Genomic DNA, 13,767 nt, shown 5'->3' on the forward strand with positions numbered 1-13,767 from the left:
GCAACTGGAAATGTGGGCTCAAAATGAGGGTGACAAAGAGTGTTTTGCACGTGCTTTAAACACGCTTGTTTGCCTACCACAAGAATAGTGCATGGACTGGCCTTCATAAACACTTTGTCTTTATCAACCAATCCATTTCATAAATAACTTTAAATTCAATTAATAATGTATTATAATCTTTGTATTTCTGATAAATTATTAAATTACATGATATTATCTTGAAATACTTATGATAATAAATTGAATTAGCAATCTTAAATATTTTAATAATAATTCAGAAAAAGAAGAAGAAAAGTTTCGTGTAAAATAATAACATAACTTACAAGGAAAAAAAAAGATATTGTAAAGCCAGTGGTTGCTGGGAGGGAAAAAAAGATATTTTATTCTTAATAGATAATTAAATTCAATTATCCTGTTTAGAATATTTGGGAAAACAAATTGAATTAATAATCTTGATTATTTTATTCTTATTTTAAAAACCAAAAATTAATAGCATACCTTGTAAAAAACAAGAATATATGATTTACTCTTAAAAGTTTTTTATAAATTCAACTTCATTTAAAATTCAATTTAATATTCTAAAATTCATTTCAATCACGAATTTACAGGCTGAAATAGACAAAATAGTTTGTATTTAAATTTAGTACACACTGATCATCTTTTGCTCCATTAGATTGCATTGATGAGAGAAAGATTTGGTCTTTAGCAGAGTTTAGGAGGGCAAAAAGAGTTTGTAAAGAATTCTACTTTGGTTACCAAAATCCCATTTCACAGATACAGAGACAAACAGGGTAGAGAAGCCATAACTATAGAGTTTTGTTGCTTATAATAACCACCCTCTCACAAGCTTTAACGCCCCATTTCAGTAGAGGAAAATTAATCACAGAGAGAGAGAGAGAGAGAGAGCAAAGAAGCAATGTTTGCAGCTGAGAATGGACTCAAAAGTGACCCAAGATTACAAGGCATCTCTGAAGCTATCAGGGTGGTGCCTCACTTTCCTAAACAAGGTTTGAATTCTTCCCTCGTTTTCTGTTTTCTTTTTTTCTTTTTTCTTTTTTCTGCTTGGTTGTTTAACTTTTGTTGTTGTTGTTTGACAGGGATAATGTTTCAAGATATAACAACTTTGTTGCTGGATCATAAAGTTTTCAAGGACACAGTGGATATCTTTGTCGATCGCTATAGAGACATGAACATTTCTGTTGTTGCTGGTAACTTATCAGCCAACCCTTTTTCTTCTTCTTTTTGTGGGATGGCTTGTCTTCTGAAAATGGTTAATTACTGGGACAAAGGACGATGTGATTATGGGAATTGGTGATTTTCTCGTGTTTCATGTATGGATTTTGGCTTTATTTAATTTTTTTCCTTCACTGGGGTGTTGACTTTGGTCTAAAATTGCATAAATAAAAGGCTGTTTCTAGATTTATTAGAAAAAGTTTTTGGTGGGATTTTTGAAGGGTCTTTATCATGTAAGAGTTCTAGTACAACTGGAAATTTCATGGTTAGCTGAGAAATTTTGTTGACTAGCCCTGCAGGGAAAAAAGCTGCTTGATAATGATGTTTCCATATAACTGTTGTTTTTCATGTAGGAGTTGAAGCTAGAGGGTTCATGTTTGGCCCAGCAATTGCCTTAGCTATTGGTGCAAAGTTTGTTCCTTTAAGAAAACCCAGAAAGTTGCCAGGTACTACTGTGCTTAATCTGGAGCTCTAATGGTGCTTCTGCTGTAATTTAGTCTATATGTTGATATTAAGGAAAGGGGTAGCTTGTTTTGGTCCATCAGCTTCAATGCTATTACTCTCCGAAGCAAATTTCGTGGAAGAAAAATTGGCGCATATATGCCAGAGGCAAAGCATTTAGTTTTTTTTTTTTTTTCCTGCATATAAAATCACTTTGTAAAGTTCTGTATTTCATGTCTAATTTCCTTAATATCAACATCTCTGATATCTATTGGTTTGTAAATTGATGTACTGTCTCAGAAGTTTACACAGGGAATCTTATTATAATTGAGGGTTTCACAATGCTGAGTCTGCAGGTGAAGTGATTTCTGAAGCATATGAGCTGGAATACGGAACTGATTGTCTAGAAATACATGTTGGTGCTGTTCAGCCTGGCGAACGTGCAATTGTAATTGATGATTTGGTAGCTACAGGAGGGACCTTGTCAGCAGCAATAAGCCTCTTGGGTACTGGCCTCCTCCATCTCGATCCTATCAGAATAATTATGTTTACTTAGACCTTGTTAACTCTTTGCATAATGTATTTCATGTGCTGATGTTCATGTTTTCGCAGAACGAGTGGGGGCTGAAGTAATTGAGTGTGCTTGTGTGATTGGGGTGCCGGACATCAAGGTAATGGCCGAAGTACTTTCTATTGTGTTTTTTTTTCCCTAATAAGACTTCCATGATAAATGAAAAACGTTTTGGTCGGATTCTTTCCCAGAAAATTCAGTAGAGTAATCTCTGGATAATGTGTTTCATACCAAATGACATGCCTTTCAGGGACAGTGCAGGCTCAATGGCAAGCCACTTTATATCCTCGTGGAGCCACGCCAAATCGATAATTGTTGTTAAGGACAGGTACTATACCTCTTGCCTTACCATGAATCATAAACAAAATTAAGAACAGAGATTACATTCTTTTTTTATGAGCGTATTGACAGGAAAAGCTTAATCAATAATTACACTCTAGTCTTAAATTCTGGTCACTGCCATATTGGGTACTGAATATGGATATTTTCTCAATCTTTTGAGAAAGATTTTGGCCGCCAAAGTTGTCAGTTCTTACCTTCTTCAGATCAAGGATGGAATGAAATGAACAACATCTAATATTTAGGCCACTGTTAGCTTTATATTCTTAACCACTGCCAAAATGTTCTGCATTTGAACTTGATAATAATCTAATTTCAATCATTTGCAGGTCTGTGAGGATGACTATGCGCAGGCCGGCTTCGCCGAAAAAGATGACACCTGAACCATAGGTGATGATGTGTTGATATGTTTCTCTGCCAAGTTTCATGCTGCTGGGCATACCTCCCTCACAGTGCTCATCCTGTATCATTCTTTTTTCATTGTGGGATCTTGAATCATATTTAGGCTGTTATGACAGTTTTGAAAAAAGAAGCAGAGACTGTTTTAGATGTTAATAATGATTAAATGATTCATTGTCCTGGCTTTTCTTTACAGCCCCCTTTATGTCTCATGGGAAATTTGATGTCTGGCAATCTATATGTGAAACTTTGACATGGTCTAGATTTGACATCTCAAGCTCTTTAGTTTGGTGCTCCCATGTGATGCAGCAGAAAAGGTTGAGCTTCTAAAAGCTATTATACCTTTTTCTATAATTGAACCATTCTACTTCTAAATTTTCTTTGCAGCCAAAAAAGATGAAAGAAAATAGGCCAGGCCATCCTTTTCTATCATATGATTTTGACTTGTTAATGCTTTGAGGTTCCCTGCTAGAACAAGGATGGATCAGAAACAGGAGTGTGGGGTTCACTTTAGATGGAAAGTCGAGATTCTTTGCTTCTATTTTCTCCCATTTATAGGCCTTTGCGCCCACTTGATAAAAGATGGAGTGAATCATCTTATGTGTTCGTAGAGCCATGTGATGCCCGTTTTGGTCATCAAGCATCTCAGAATCGACTGAAGACGTGAGATTGTTCATGGTGACTCAAAATGCAATTCCCGTTTCTGCTCTTCTACAGATCTGGTCACCAATCCTGACTTGGTTCGGTTCTTGCTATTGTACCCTGCTAAAGTGATGGTTTAGGGAGTTTATGACTACCAGGTAATGTTTGTTTGATCATCTCAGGATAAATAAATAAATAAAAAAGAAAGAGAGGCATTGAGAATAAAAAACATGTTTTTTGAAAAGAAAAGAAATGGAACAAGACATTGAGAATAAAAACGTGTTCTGTCATTTCATATACTTTCAAAACAAGAAGCACATGAGAGACATGTTCCTCTGTCTTCACCGTTCAATCTTTTCTGTCCCCAATCTTTTCTGTCCCACGATGGTAACTGAGCTGGCTCCATCTCCTTACACTGTGACAGTAATCAAATGCTAGGTTTTGAACCATTTGACCCAGCCTATGATACAGGCTTCGGTCACCATTCTTGGTGGAAATTTTTACCTTCCTAGCCTGTCAGATCCGTGTTGAAACCCTAACCCACGTGTTCTAGAATCTGGAGTGAAATTGGAGCGAAATTCACTTCAATCATGAGAAATGAGACATTACAGCTTGGACCAAAATTTTTGCATCGAAAGCACAGCTTATTTATCTAGATAATGGGTGTGCATACAGGGATTCTCATACTAGGGAAAGTTTGAACAGTAATAAAACAGGCACGTAATCTCTTTATTTGGCTCCTTGAATAATACTAACTCTCATTATTCCAGTAAAATATAAATGATACAACACTGGAAAAGGAAATTTCTTTGAGTCCACTGTTTGTGAAACCACAAAATTACACGAATTTAATTGCTGATTTTGCGAGATGGAACTGTTCAAAACAGATTGTCCATTACCAGTAATGCTAGTATGGTCTCGAAAGAAGCCTTTTACTAAAAAAAAAAAAAAAAATGTTAACAGTGTTCGACTATACCTTTTATCTTTCTACATCATGATTATTGCTTGAAGGAGCCTCGTCATTACTACTCCTACAGATGCTGCCCATTTTAAGAGCATGACGCATAATAGAGTTCACCTGTTTCCTCAACTTAGCATTATCAGTGAAGATATTTGCCAGCATCTCCCTCAATTCATCATCTGTTGCTCTTGTATCCTTGTTAGGAGCAGTGGTTTTATCATCTTCAAATAATAGTTGTGCCTAACCAATAATTTGGGGGAAAACGTTGAAGGTAAGTCATAGAAAAGGAATCAATGAAACCTACTTTTAAATTTATATTCAAAATGCGCTTCCAAATAGTTAATACAGCTTTGATAGTCTTAGTAGAGGTGATCAAGTCTAGGAATCATTTTAAATAATAACAAGAACCTAAACCCAACGGTCCTACGCAGAGTAGATTGCCAATATATATGTGTGAGTGTGTATCTATATGTACTAGATTTGTTTAGCAATGAGATATAGACGGGAAATAGAAAGTACCTCTGCTAGTAGATGGCTGATTTGATCATCAGATGTGGTCAGCAAATCTAAAGCATCTCCCAGAGAAGAGTTCACAATAAAATTATCTTCACTGGACAAATTGCCGTTGCATTCTTGCAGCTGGTCATACAGGATGCTGCAATCATTTAGCAGTTTCTTCCGAGTAATTTTCTCATGCTCCTTCATTTCTCTTTCCTCGTAAAGAAGTTTCTGAAAAAACAAAGCATAGCAAAGAATCAGTGAATATATATCACTGCTAGTAGTTGGGTTCAAATGCAAAATATCAATTCTGAGTCTAAAGATTTTTTTTTAAATGATAAAATTTCAGGAATGCAACTGAAAGGAATAGACATAACAGCAAGATTAACAATAAAAAAACATAACAGCAAGACTATTGGGATGACTGATGATGCAGTAAAACATATCCATGTAATAAACAAAAGCAAGATATAATTCCAAAATCAATTAGTTAATATTTTAATTCAATAAAAAAATAGAGTGTTTGAAATTTGACTTGGGACATGATAACTGGCAGAAGTAAGCGATGTGTTTGAAATTTGACTTGGGACTTAACCTAGTTGAGTGAGTAGTTATTATATGATGTAGCTTCCCATAAGAAGAAAATTTGTTTAAAAAACTTGATATACAGAAATGATATACTACCTCAACTTCAGATTTTTCCTTCAGGGATTGACTAAGCTCTTGCTTCAATGTTGTCTGGGAACTTTTGAGGGATTTAAATTCTTTAGCGAGAAATTTAAAATCTGCTTTCGATTTCGCTTCAAGCTCTTCATATCGCTTGGACAATTCCTCCAGTTGCTTTCTAGTAGCATCCAACTCCTCAAGGGCTATGTCTTTTTCATGGTCAGTAGGTGCCATTTGAAATTCTGTACTCCGCTGCTCACCCTGTAATGGTTACATGAATCATAATTTGAATTTAAGTCATTGAAAGGACCATCTTTCCATTGACGCGGGGGCTTTCCAAAAGAAAGTGAGGAAATAAAAGAAAACAAAAAGAAAAAACTTTGAAACCAGAATGATGGCTAATACGTAACCTCTTTTGACTTCAATTTCAATTCCATTTCCAATGATTTCCGTCTCAATTCCTCCATATCCCACTGCATTTGGGTAAGCCTTTCCCTCTCAATTAAAATAGCTTGCTGCATGGTTTCTTTATTTTTCTGTTTTGTAGTTTCAAATTCCACTTCCAGATCCTTGACCTGATGAGACCCAATCAGCGAGTAATACAAAGAATAACAGAGTCTTGGAGAGTTTAATAGCTATTATACTCTTGCATACCCTAAAACTGTCGTGCATAATTAAGCAAGAAGTCCAAATTGCATCCGTTCAAACATGCAATGAAAAAAGATGGCATCTGGAAAGCTTATTCAATTAACACTGACATACCTTTGTTGTCAGGTAATCTTTTACAGCTATTTCCTGGTTCAATCTTGATACGAGGTCTTCCATGTCTGTTTTAACTGTGACTAGCCTCCGCTGCATCGTTAACAGAACCCTGTTCATTTTATGACGCTGATCCAAAGGAAGTACTATGTGTGCATCACCTGAAAACTGCATCTCCGTGTTACCAAGAATTTCTGTAGAACTCGAAATCTCAGCAACACCTGGAAGGTCAAGATATCCATCACCAGATGAATTTGGTATCCCAGAGTTTGATATTTCACTTCCTCGTAGAGAACTTCCATCACTTTCAACACTATCACAAGATAACTTTCTAACATGACCAAATACCTTACCAGGCTCTGGCTCAGAGTAAAGTTCCATCCCATTTCCAGTAAGAAATGAATCTTTAGATGCATTTCCATTATACCCATCTTTCCCTATAACATTGTTCATATGTCCACCATGTGGTGTATGCCTAGGAAAACCTTCTAGTTGCTCTAGAATAGTCTGTCCCATAAACAGTCCCTCGTCGATATTCGTCATACCATACTTCACAAGTTTTTCTATAGGACCGGTCAAATCTTCATCCAGTGCTAGATCCCCCAAGCCAATTCCAAAATTGCCATCTCTTGCTAGCTTTGGTGTTCCAAGATCAGACGTCTCATAAGCAGTATCACTGCCATAATCTGATGCAATTGATGAACTGGTAGCAAGAGAAGAGCTTAAATTTGGTGGTATCTGAAGTGAGGAGGTTGAACCATCACCGGTAGGGCTTGCTTCTGATGACTGCTGATTTCCATCTTGGAATGCTGAAAAAATTGATGGGAAATGCTAAGCAAGAATAAATTCTTAAGGGGAAAAAACCCTCAAAGAGTTGAGATTCAAGTCGATTATACACTTTCACCATAACTACAAAAGAAGTTATGTTTTAAGGTAAATTTCTTGCACAACAATGACACATACACGACCTCGCAGCAGCTTCTAATTCAAAATAGGATGCCACTGCCACACTTCTTGATAAATCAATGTCAGACAGCAGTTTTGTCATCCATTGCTCCAAAGAGTACCTTCTCTGAAACAAAAATAAGTCTTTTAAGAATATTAGTCAGTTACATGTGAACAAAATAAAGTCCTCATTAAACGCTTATTTTGTAAGCTGGATTTTGGTATAGTTGCAATATACTTTAGCTTACAAAATAAGTGTTTACTTTGCAAGAATGGCAAGTATAAAAAATTATATACCTTTTGATTTCTACAATGTCAAAATCAGCAACTTAAACACAAAATTCTTCCAAACAATTTTGTTAAGATTTTATCAGCTTAGATTTCTACACAACAGTTATGGCAATTTGCTCTGTAGAATGAAGTGGCATTAACAATAAGCAAAATTCAAGAGCAATTATTGCACAAAACAAAATGGCATTCAAAACATAATCTTCTTGTGTTTCCCAAATAATAGAAAAACAGATACAAGAAAATGCCACCTGCACCACTAAAGAAAGAAAACAACAGATGCAGTAACAAAGTCCAAACATTTTCTGTACCTCTTCCAGGAGTGCCCTGCTTTTCAAACGCAGAAGTCCCTTGGGTGGAGCTGGTGGGATATTTTTCCTGGGAAATGCCTTCTTAAGCTGTAAAAGATAGCAAATAATATAAGAGCATTTGTTCACAGTTTTATACAGTTACAGGTACTCACTCAAGGCAAGGGACAACACTTAGTTCCCATAAAGAATGCCTGACGGCATTAAGTAATTCAAGTACCCTGAATTAACAAAGTAAAATTATTAATGTAATAAAATGCAATAAAAATTTTGTACTTACATCGGTAAATAACTTCATAAAATCATTAAATCTTTTCAACACTCCACGGATGGTTGTAGCCCCTTCTGGTGATTGTACACCCACCTGAACCCTGTAAAACTGTCCCTTAAGAACATTAGCATAAGATGTTTGAAACTGGTACAAAGACATTACCATATACACAGAAGAGTGCGCAAAACATGCAGATACACAAATCCAAACTCAAATGAGCATTTCGCAAAGGAATTAATCAAAAATAATATTTACATATTATGCACTTCCCAAAAAAAGAAAATTGGATAAATGAAGTTAATAAGGATAATTTTGACCAGAAGAATATAACACACTGATATAGAAAGAACATAAAGTAATTCTTGCACTGATGGAATGAATTATGCAAATAGAAAAACAAGGAATGCTATTAACCTCTTTCACTACAATAGCATAATTTGGAAGCTTCAACTAGCTTTTCCCTAAAGTAAGGTAAACCATGGAACCAGATGTCCATATTGTTAGAAACATCCTAAAAATAAATAACCAATCTAAAGTACTTTACAACAAATCCATTACTGGATCTGAATAACATTTACATTACAAAATAAAGTAATGCAATTTGAGTACCACTACGGGATCTGAATCTCTTGATTTTGGGAGCACGGCCCAGGAGGGTATAGTGACACAGTAACTCCATCCTGTTCTAGGATCATGGGGCCAAACGGTTTCTCGCCCACTCTGCAAAAGAACATTTTTTATCCTTCCATGTATTGAAAATTTTTATTGCTAGCAGAAATAGAATTATAGCTACTAAATTGCATTGTTATAGCAAATGACAGGGCAATTATGAAAGAAAACCTGAGAAAAAATGAAATGAATATATCAGAGTCAAGAAAGTGAAAAACAAAAAACTACATAAGAGATGCAAATATAGTTACCCTTCTCTCCATAAAGAACATTTCTTTAAAGATTTCATATTTCTCATCAGGTATTTAAGCAAAATTTGTGGTTAATAAAAACCATTTCCATTTACAATCTCTAGACTGGTTGACACATGCATGCTGTACTACTGGCCGAAGCATGAGTCTTGATTCCAACAATGAAAAGGCCAGCAAAATTAAACGAATAAATTGCCAGAAATCATATTTGCTTTAATAGATGCATGAAGTTCTTTCAAATGCCATACTAAATCTACGGTGTTATTCTGATCGCGATTCTAAATACACGTGATCAAAATATAACACACATGCCAAATTAAATCAACTAATTAATCATGCACTGAATTAAATGCACGGAGATGTTCCAATAATGATACCAAATGCGCAGAGTTCTTCCAATCACGATACAATTAATGAGATGATTCTGCATGATGTCACATAGAATGCCAGTCCATTTCGCATAAATTAACTTCCATATGATTTATCATCATTTTCCATGTGCAAAAAACAGCTAAATTAATTCTAATTGCACCTTAATTACCCCCCTAATCAAACTCGGTGTTGACAAGATCAATCGATCAAATCGCAATTCAGCGACCACTTAACCAGTCCATCCTGAGCTAATACTTAATTAAAAAAATAGCATAAAATTCATGCAAGTCTACTAAAAAAGAAATTATTAAACTCAAATGAAAACGAATTATCTAATTGAACATACAGAAATTGAAGTAGTTGACAATTTTACCCATTTTCGAGGCGGAGGACTCCAATCCATCCCTAACGGCAACGGCGAAGTCCCGTCGTGCCTGTGCTTCGGTGGACTCCGCTGCCTCTGCATCATTTTCTCTCTCGAGAATTTTTTTTTCCCTCTCTAAAAACTAGGGATTAGCAGAAATGGACTATGATCTCTCTGATTCTATCAACAAATCACGCAATAAAAACTTCAATTTACAGTGTTCAAAAAGTATTTTTCTCTCCGGTTGAGATCGGAGAAACACGAACCGGAGAGATCGCCAGAAGGTGATCGTACAATTTTATTTCATGAATCGGATTTTTTTTCTGGAAATAGACGACGACGACGGCGCGAGATAATTGAGGGGCAAGGTAAACGTGACTATAATGAGCAGAGAGTGTGGTGTAGCGTGTGAAATACACCTGCCTGCCTGCTTCGATTCTTCTTTTGTTTGTTGTGTCTCTTTTATCTTTTCTCTTCTCTGGAGAAAGAAAAGGAAAAGAGACACAGTCGTCAGTATCGAGTTCACTAAATTGTACGGTGCTATGCTGTATCATTTAGATTCTTCGTGTCTCTTTTTCAGGCACATTAAAATATTTAAACACTAATTTGAAGTTAAAAAAAATCTAAAAATAGAAATACAGCAGATTAATTATAATGGCAAATAAATATTTGTTTTTGTGGTGATATCATAATTTTTATATAAAAAAATTTATTTTAAATTTATTTTTTTAAGTTTTTTTTATTGTATGTTGATATCAAAATTAAATTTTAAAAAATTAAAAAAATATTATAATGTATTTTTAACATTTTAAAAAGCAATTACTCTACTATGTCAAACATTATATTATAATGACTAGAAAAAATAAATATAAAGATGAGTTAGAAAATTAATTTTTTTACTTAGTATAAAAAAAATAATAACAATAGATGAAAAACATAGTTTGAAAATAATAATAAAATAGTATATTTTTAGCTTCCAACTATGATATTATAGGATATCTAGATTATGAAGCGTGATAATTTATCATTTATCATGCTCTAATTTTAAATCACAACATATTATTAAATTTAAATTTTTTTATTAATAATTTAATTATTATTATAGTTTTAAAATGTAATATTTATTTAATATTATATATTTTAATTATAACTTCTTCATGTGTCGTGTTTTGAAACTGTAACAAGAATAAATTATGTTATTTCAGCATAAAGATTTGTATTATTACATCACTGGATTGAACATTGTAATTATAAACTTTCTCATTGATCCAGGCATCGTTATTAAAATCTTTATTTTTAGTATGATGGAATTTATCAATTCATCCAATTTCATCATGTTGATATCTTATTCAAAATCAATCTTAATCCGAGTTTTCAAATCAATTATTAAGTTTAACAATTTTTTAATTGAAAAAAAAACCTCTGCCCTTTCCATTTTATTTTATTTTTTTGGACGGGGCTAATTTATACTTTTCTTTTCCTTACACAAGAATTTCATATCACCATTCTCGAGCCTAAAATAGTCTATTATTGGTGTGTGTGTGTGTCTATATATATATATATATGTAACAAACATACACATGAGAATACAAACATCAATCTCTTTTAAATTTCAATTGCATTGCTGAATGTTTAATATTGTCATGATTAATCATCATATATAGTTGCATTTCAAAGAACACAAGACCGGATGTTTGGTAATGTTGAGCCAAAGGATTAATATAACCTCAATTAATTAATACTTGATAAATTAACAATCTTGATTAAATAATATATTTATTTGATCCCAAGTTTAAATAATATATCGATGAATTAATAAATTTTCGTGCTGGAAGTATAGTTAATTTCACTTGCATTATATGCATTGAGAAACCACAAGAGTTAATTATGGAAAGAGATCTTTTCAAGGTTACCCTAACTAGTTAATTAAATATTTTTCAGCGCATTAAACATTTATATGGTTTTTACAAATCACAATAAGGTTTAATTTCGAGTCCCCTTTTAATCTCAGTCTTGCATCAATAATCGTAACTATTTTTTATCGGTTTAATGATATATTTTTTTCCCTGAAACTATTGAGCTTGTGGTAAATTGAGGACTATACTATTAATTTGATCAATATTTTTCTTGAATTATCATGTTCTAGATAAATATTATCCCACCATTTGATTTTACCATTGGTATGATAAAAAATCCCCCTTTAAATTTTTCATATTTTGGTATTTTTAAATTAATATTTTCATAGATGCTAATGAAAATTCAATCCACTTTGAATTGAAATTGGGAAGTATTTTTTTTTAATATTCTAGACAATAAAAAAATAAGCTTGAATTTTTTAAAAAATAATATTTTGAAAATCTTGCTAAGACTAAGAAGATAAATTTATATGATTTTTCTAAAACCCCCAACAAAATTTCAGATCATTATAAATTATTTTTTGATTTTTTATATTTAATGTTCAAGAAACATTAAAAAAAATGCTTCTAGACCTAAAAAATTTAAAATTTATTTTTAATAATAAATTGAATTTTTAGTAGATATAAGTTTCAACTCAAGATATCAAAAATTGAATTTAAAGGAGTTTTGGTCAATAATAACATTCAAATCAAACGAAGGAATAATATCTACACAAATCATGATAATTCAAGTATAAAATTGACCAAATTGATAACACATGCCCAAATATGCCAAAACCCTTAATATAACCCTAAACGAAGGAATATATATATATATATATATATATATATATATATATATATATATATATATATTAATTATAACTTCACATGCATGCTTTATGAGATCATAAGCAAATCTGCTCTTCTGAAGAAATTCCAAACGTCCAAGATAAAATCATATACGTAGGCACGTGTTCATGCTGCATATATACATGCAAAGATGATGAATGCCATGGACAATGGATTTGCTTCATAGGATAAGCTGCTTTCTGCATTTAAACATATCTATTGATTAATTAAGCGTGGAAAAGGTGACGAGCTCTTAATTTGCTCTCTGCATATCTATTGATCTTCAGATGCAGCATGCTTTCTGATATGTGAATGTACGTAGCAGGAGACTGGTTAGTTAATTTTGAGCTATTTAGAAATTCTTTCGATAAAAACAATTGGATCCTTGGAGTTGGAGATCCTCTACAGGGTTATATTTTTTTATTATATATATATTTTTTTTTTTAGTTTAACGTGAGTGTTCGGGCCAGCTTGCGCGCACTTCGACTAATTCCACGGGCCCTGAAGTTAACGACCATGTAAGCCTCCAGTGGCCATCATATGAGCAACCACAGGGCTCGAACCTGAGACCACAGAGGGAGCAAACCTCTTGGTCCCAAGCTCGTACCACTGGGCCACCACATAGATGGTTATTATATTTTTATCTTATTAAATCTACACGCTACCGCATTTGATTTAAGATTTTTTTAGGTTTCAAACCCTAATTTTTTTTAAAAAAATAAAGTAGATGGTCTGACTTAAAATGAGTCATATCTTCGTGGATACTTGGCCTAATGGAATATCACTTCATTTTTTTCAAGAAAATTAGAAAAATGAAATATAAAAAATGAAATTTGTGTTCAAATATCATATTTTTATTATTATTTTTTTAAAATGTTTCTCCATTTCTCCATGACAGAACTTGAAGTCAAAATTAATAAATATATCCATTAAAAATAAAATGGAAAACGCTCTTCTCCTTCCTTTTCCAACTAAATAAATAGGATTCTCATGGATGAGCAAACAAGTTAAAGTCCAAAATGTGTAAGTCAAGCAAAACATGT

At 33.3% G+C, this 13,767-nt stretch overlaps 2 protein-coding genes across 8 annotated transcripts; one reads left to right on the plus strand and one right to left on the minus strand.

The window, feature by feature from the left end:
• The first annotated feature begins 566 nt into the window (after nucleotides 1-566).
• Nucleotides 567-3,245, plus strand: LOC7468647 (adenine phosphoribosyltransferase 5). Its single transcript, XM_002308636.4, has 7 exons — nucleotides 567-1,007; nucleotides 1,098-1,208; nucleotides 1,587-1,679; nucleotides 2,031-2,180; nucleotides 2,287-2,345; nucleotides 2,496-2,573; nucleotides 2,914-3,245. Exons 1-6 carry the CDS (start codon nucleotides 917-919, stop codon nucleotides 2,565-2,567), a joined length of 576 nt encoding a protein of 191 aa, XP_002308672.1. The 5' UTR covers nucleotides 567-916; the 3' UTR covers nucleotides 2,568-2,573; nucleotides 2,914-3,245.
• Nucleotides 3,246-3,890: 645 nt separating this feature from the next.
• LOC7471601 (PX domain-containing protein EREL1) lies at nucleotides 3,891-10,528 on the minus strand. 7 transcript variants are annotated; one of them, XM_024603673.2, is made up of 11 exons: nucleotides 9,987-10,513; nucleotides 8,931-9,041; nucleotides 8,331-8,429; nucleotides 8,054-8,140; nucleotides 7,473-7,581; nucleotides 6,513-7,318; nucleotides 6,161-6,325; nucleotides 5,769-6,011; nucleotides 5,106-5,315; nucleotides 4,602-4,826; nucleotides 3,891-4,181 (listed from the first exon to the last, which is right to left on the minus strand). In XM_024603673.2, exons 1-10 carry the CDS (start codon nucleotides 10,080-10,082, stop codon nucleotides 4,605-4,607), a joined length of 2,148 nt encoding a protein of 715 aa, XP_024459441.1. In that variant the 5' UTR covers nucleotides 10,083-10,513; the 3' UTR covers nucleotides 3,891-4,181; nucleotides 4,602-4,604. The 7 variants fall into 7 exon arrangements, with proteins under 7 accessions (XP_024459441.1, XP_052309782.1, XP_024459442.1 ...); XM_052453822.1 differs by having other exon boundaries at nucleotides 3,891-4,207; XM_024603674.2 differs by lacking the exon at nucleotides 3,891-4,181 and having other exon boundaries at nucleotides 4,331-4,826; nucleotides 9,987-10,157; nucleotides 10,397-10,528.
• Between the last annotated feature and the right edge of the window lie 3,239 nt (nucleotides 10,529-13,767).

This window comes from Populus trichocarpa, chromosome 6 (assembly GCF_000002775.5).
Source record: "Populus trichocarpa isolate Nisqually-1 chromosome 6, P.trichocarpa_v4.1, whole genome shotgun sequence".
NCBI classification, from domain to species: Eukaryota; Viridiplantae; Streptophyta; class Magnoliopsida; order Malpighiales; family Salicaceae; genus Populus; species Populus trichocarpa.

Excerpts from the sequence above, each read along its gene's own strand:
- LOC7468647 (XM_002308636.4), top strand. The coding sequence starts at position 917 with ATGTTTGCAGCTGAGAATGGACTCAAAAGTGACCCAAGATTACAAGGC. Across the intron at positions 1,209-1,586 it reads GAACATTTCTGTTGTTGCTG|GAGTTGAAGCTAGAGGGTTC; the intron begins GTAACTTATCAG and ends TTTTTCATGTAG. Across the intron at positions 2,181-2,286 it reads AGCAGCAATAAGCCTCTTGG|AACGAGTGGGGGCTGAAGTA; the intron begins GTACTGGCCTCC and ends ATGTTTTCGCAG.
- LOC7471601 (XM_024603673.2), bottom strand. The coding sequence starts at position 10,082 with ATGATGCAGAGGCAGCGGAGTCCACCGAAGCACAGGCACGACGGGACT. Across the intron at positions 9,042-9,986 it reads GTCCTCCGCCTCGAAAATGG|AGTGGGCGAGAAACCGTTTG; the intron begins GTAAAATTGTCA and ends GTTCTTTTGCAG. Across the intron at positions 8,141-8,330 it reads TTATGAAGTTATTTACCGAT|CTTAAGAAGGCATTTCCCAG; the intron begins GTAAGTACAAAA and ends TATCTTTTACAG.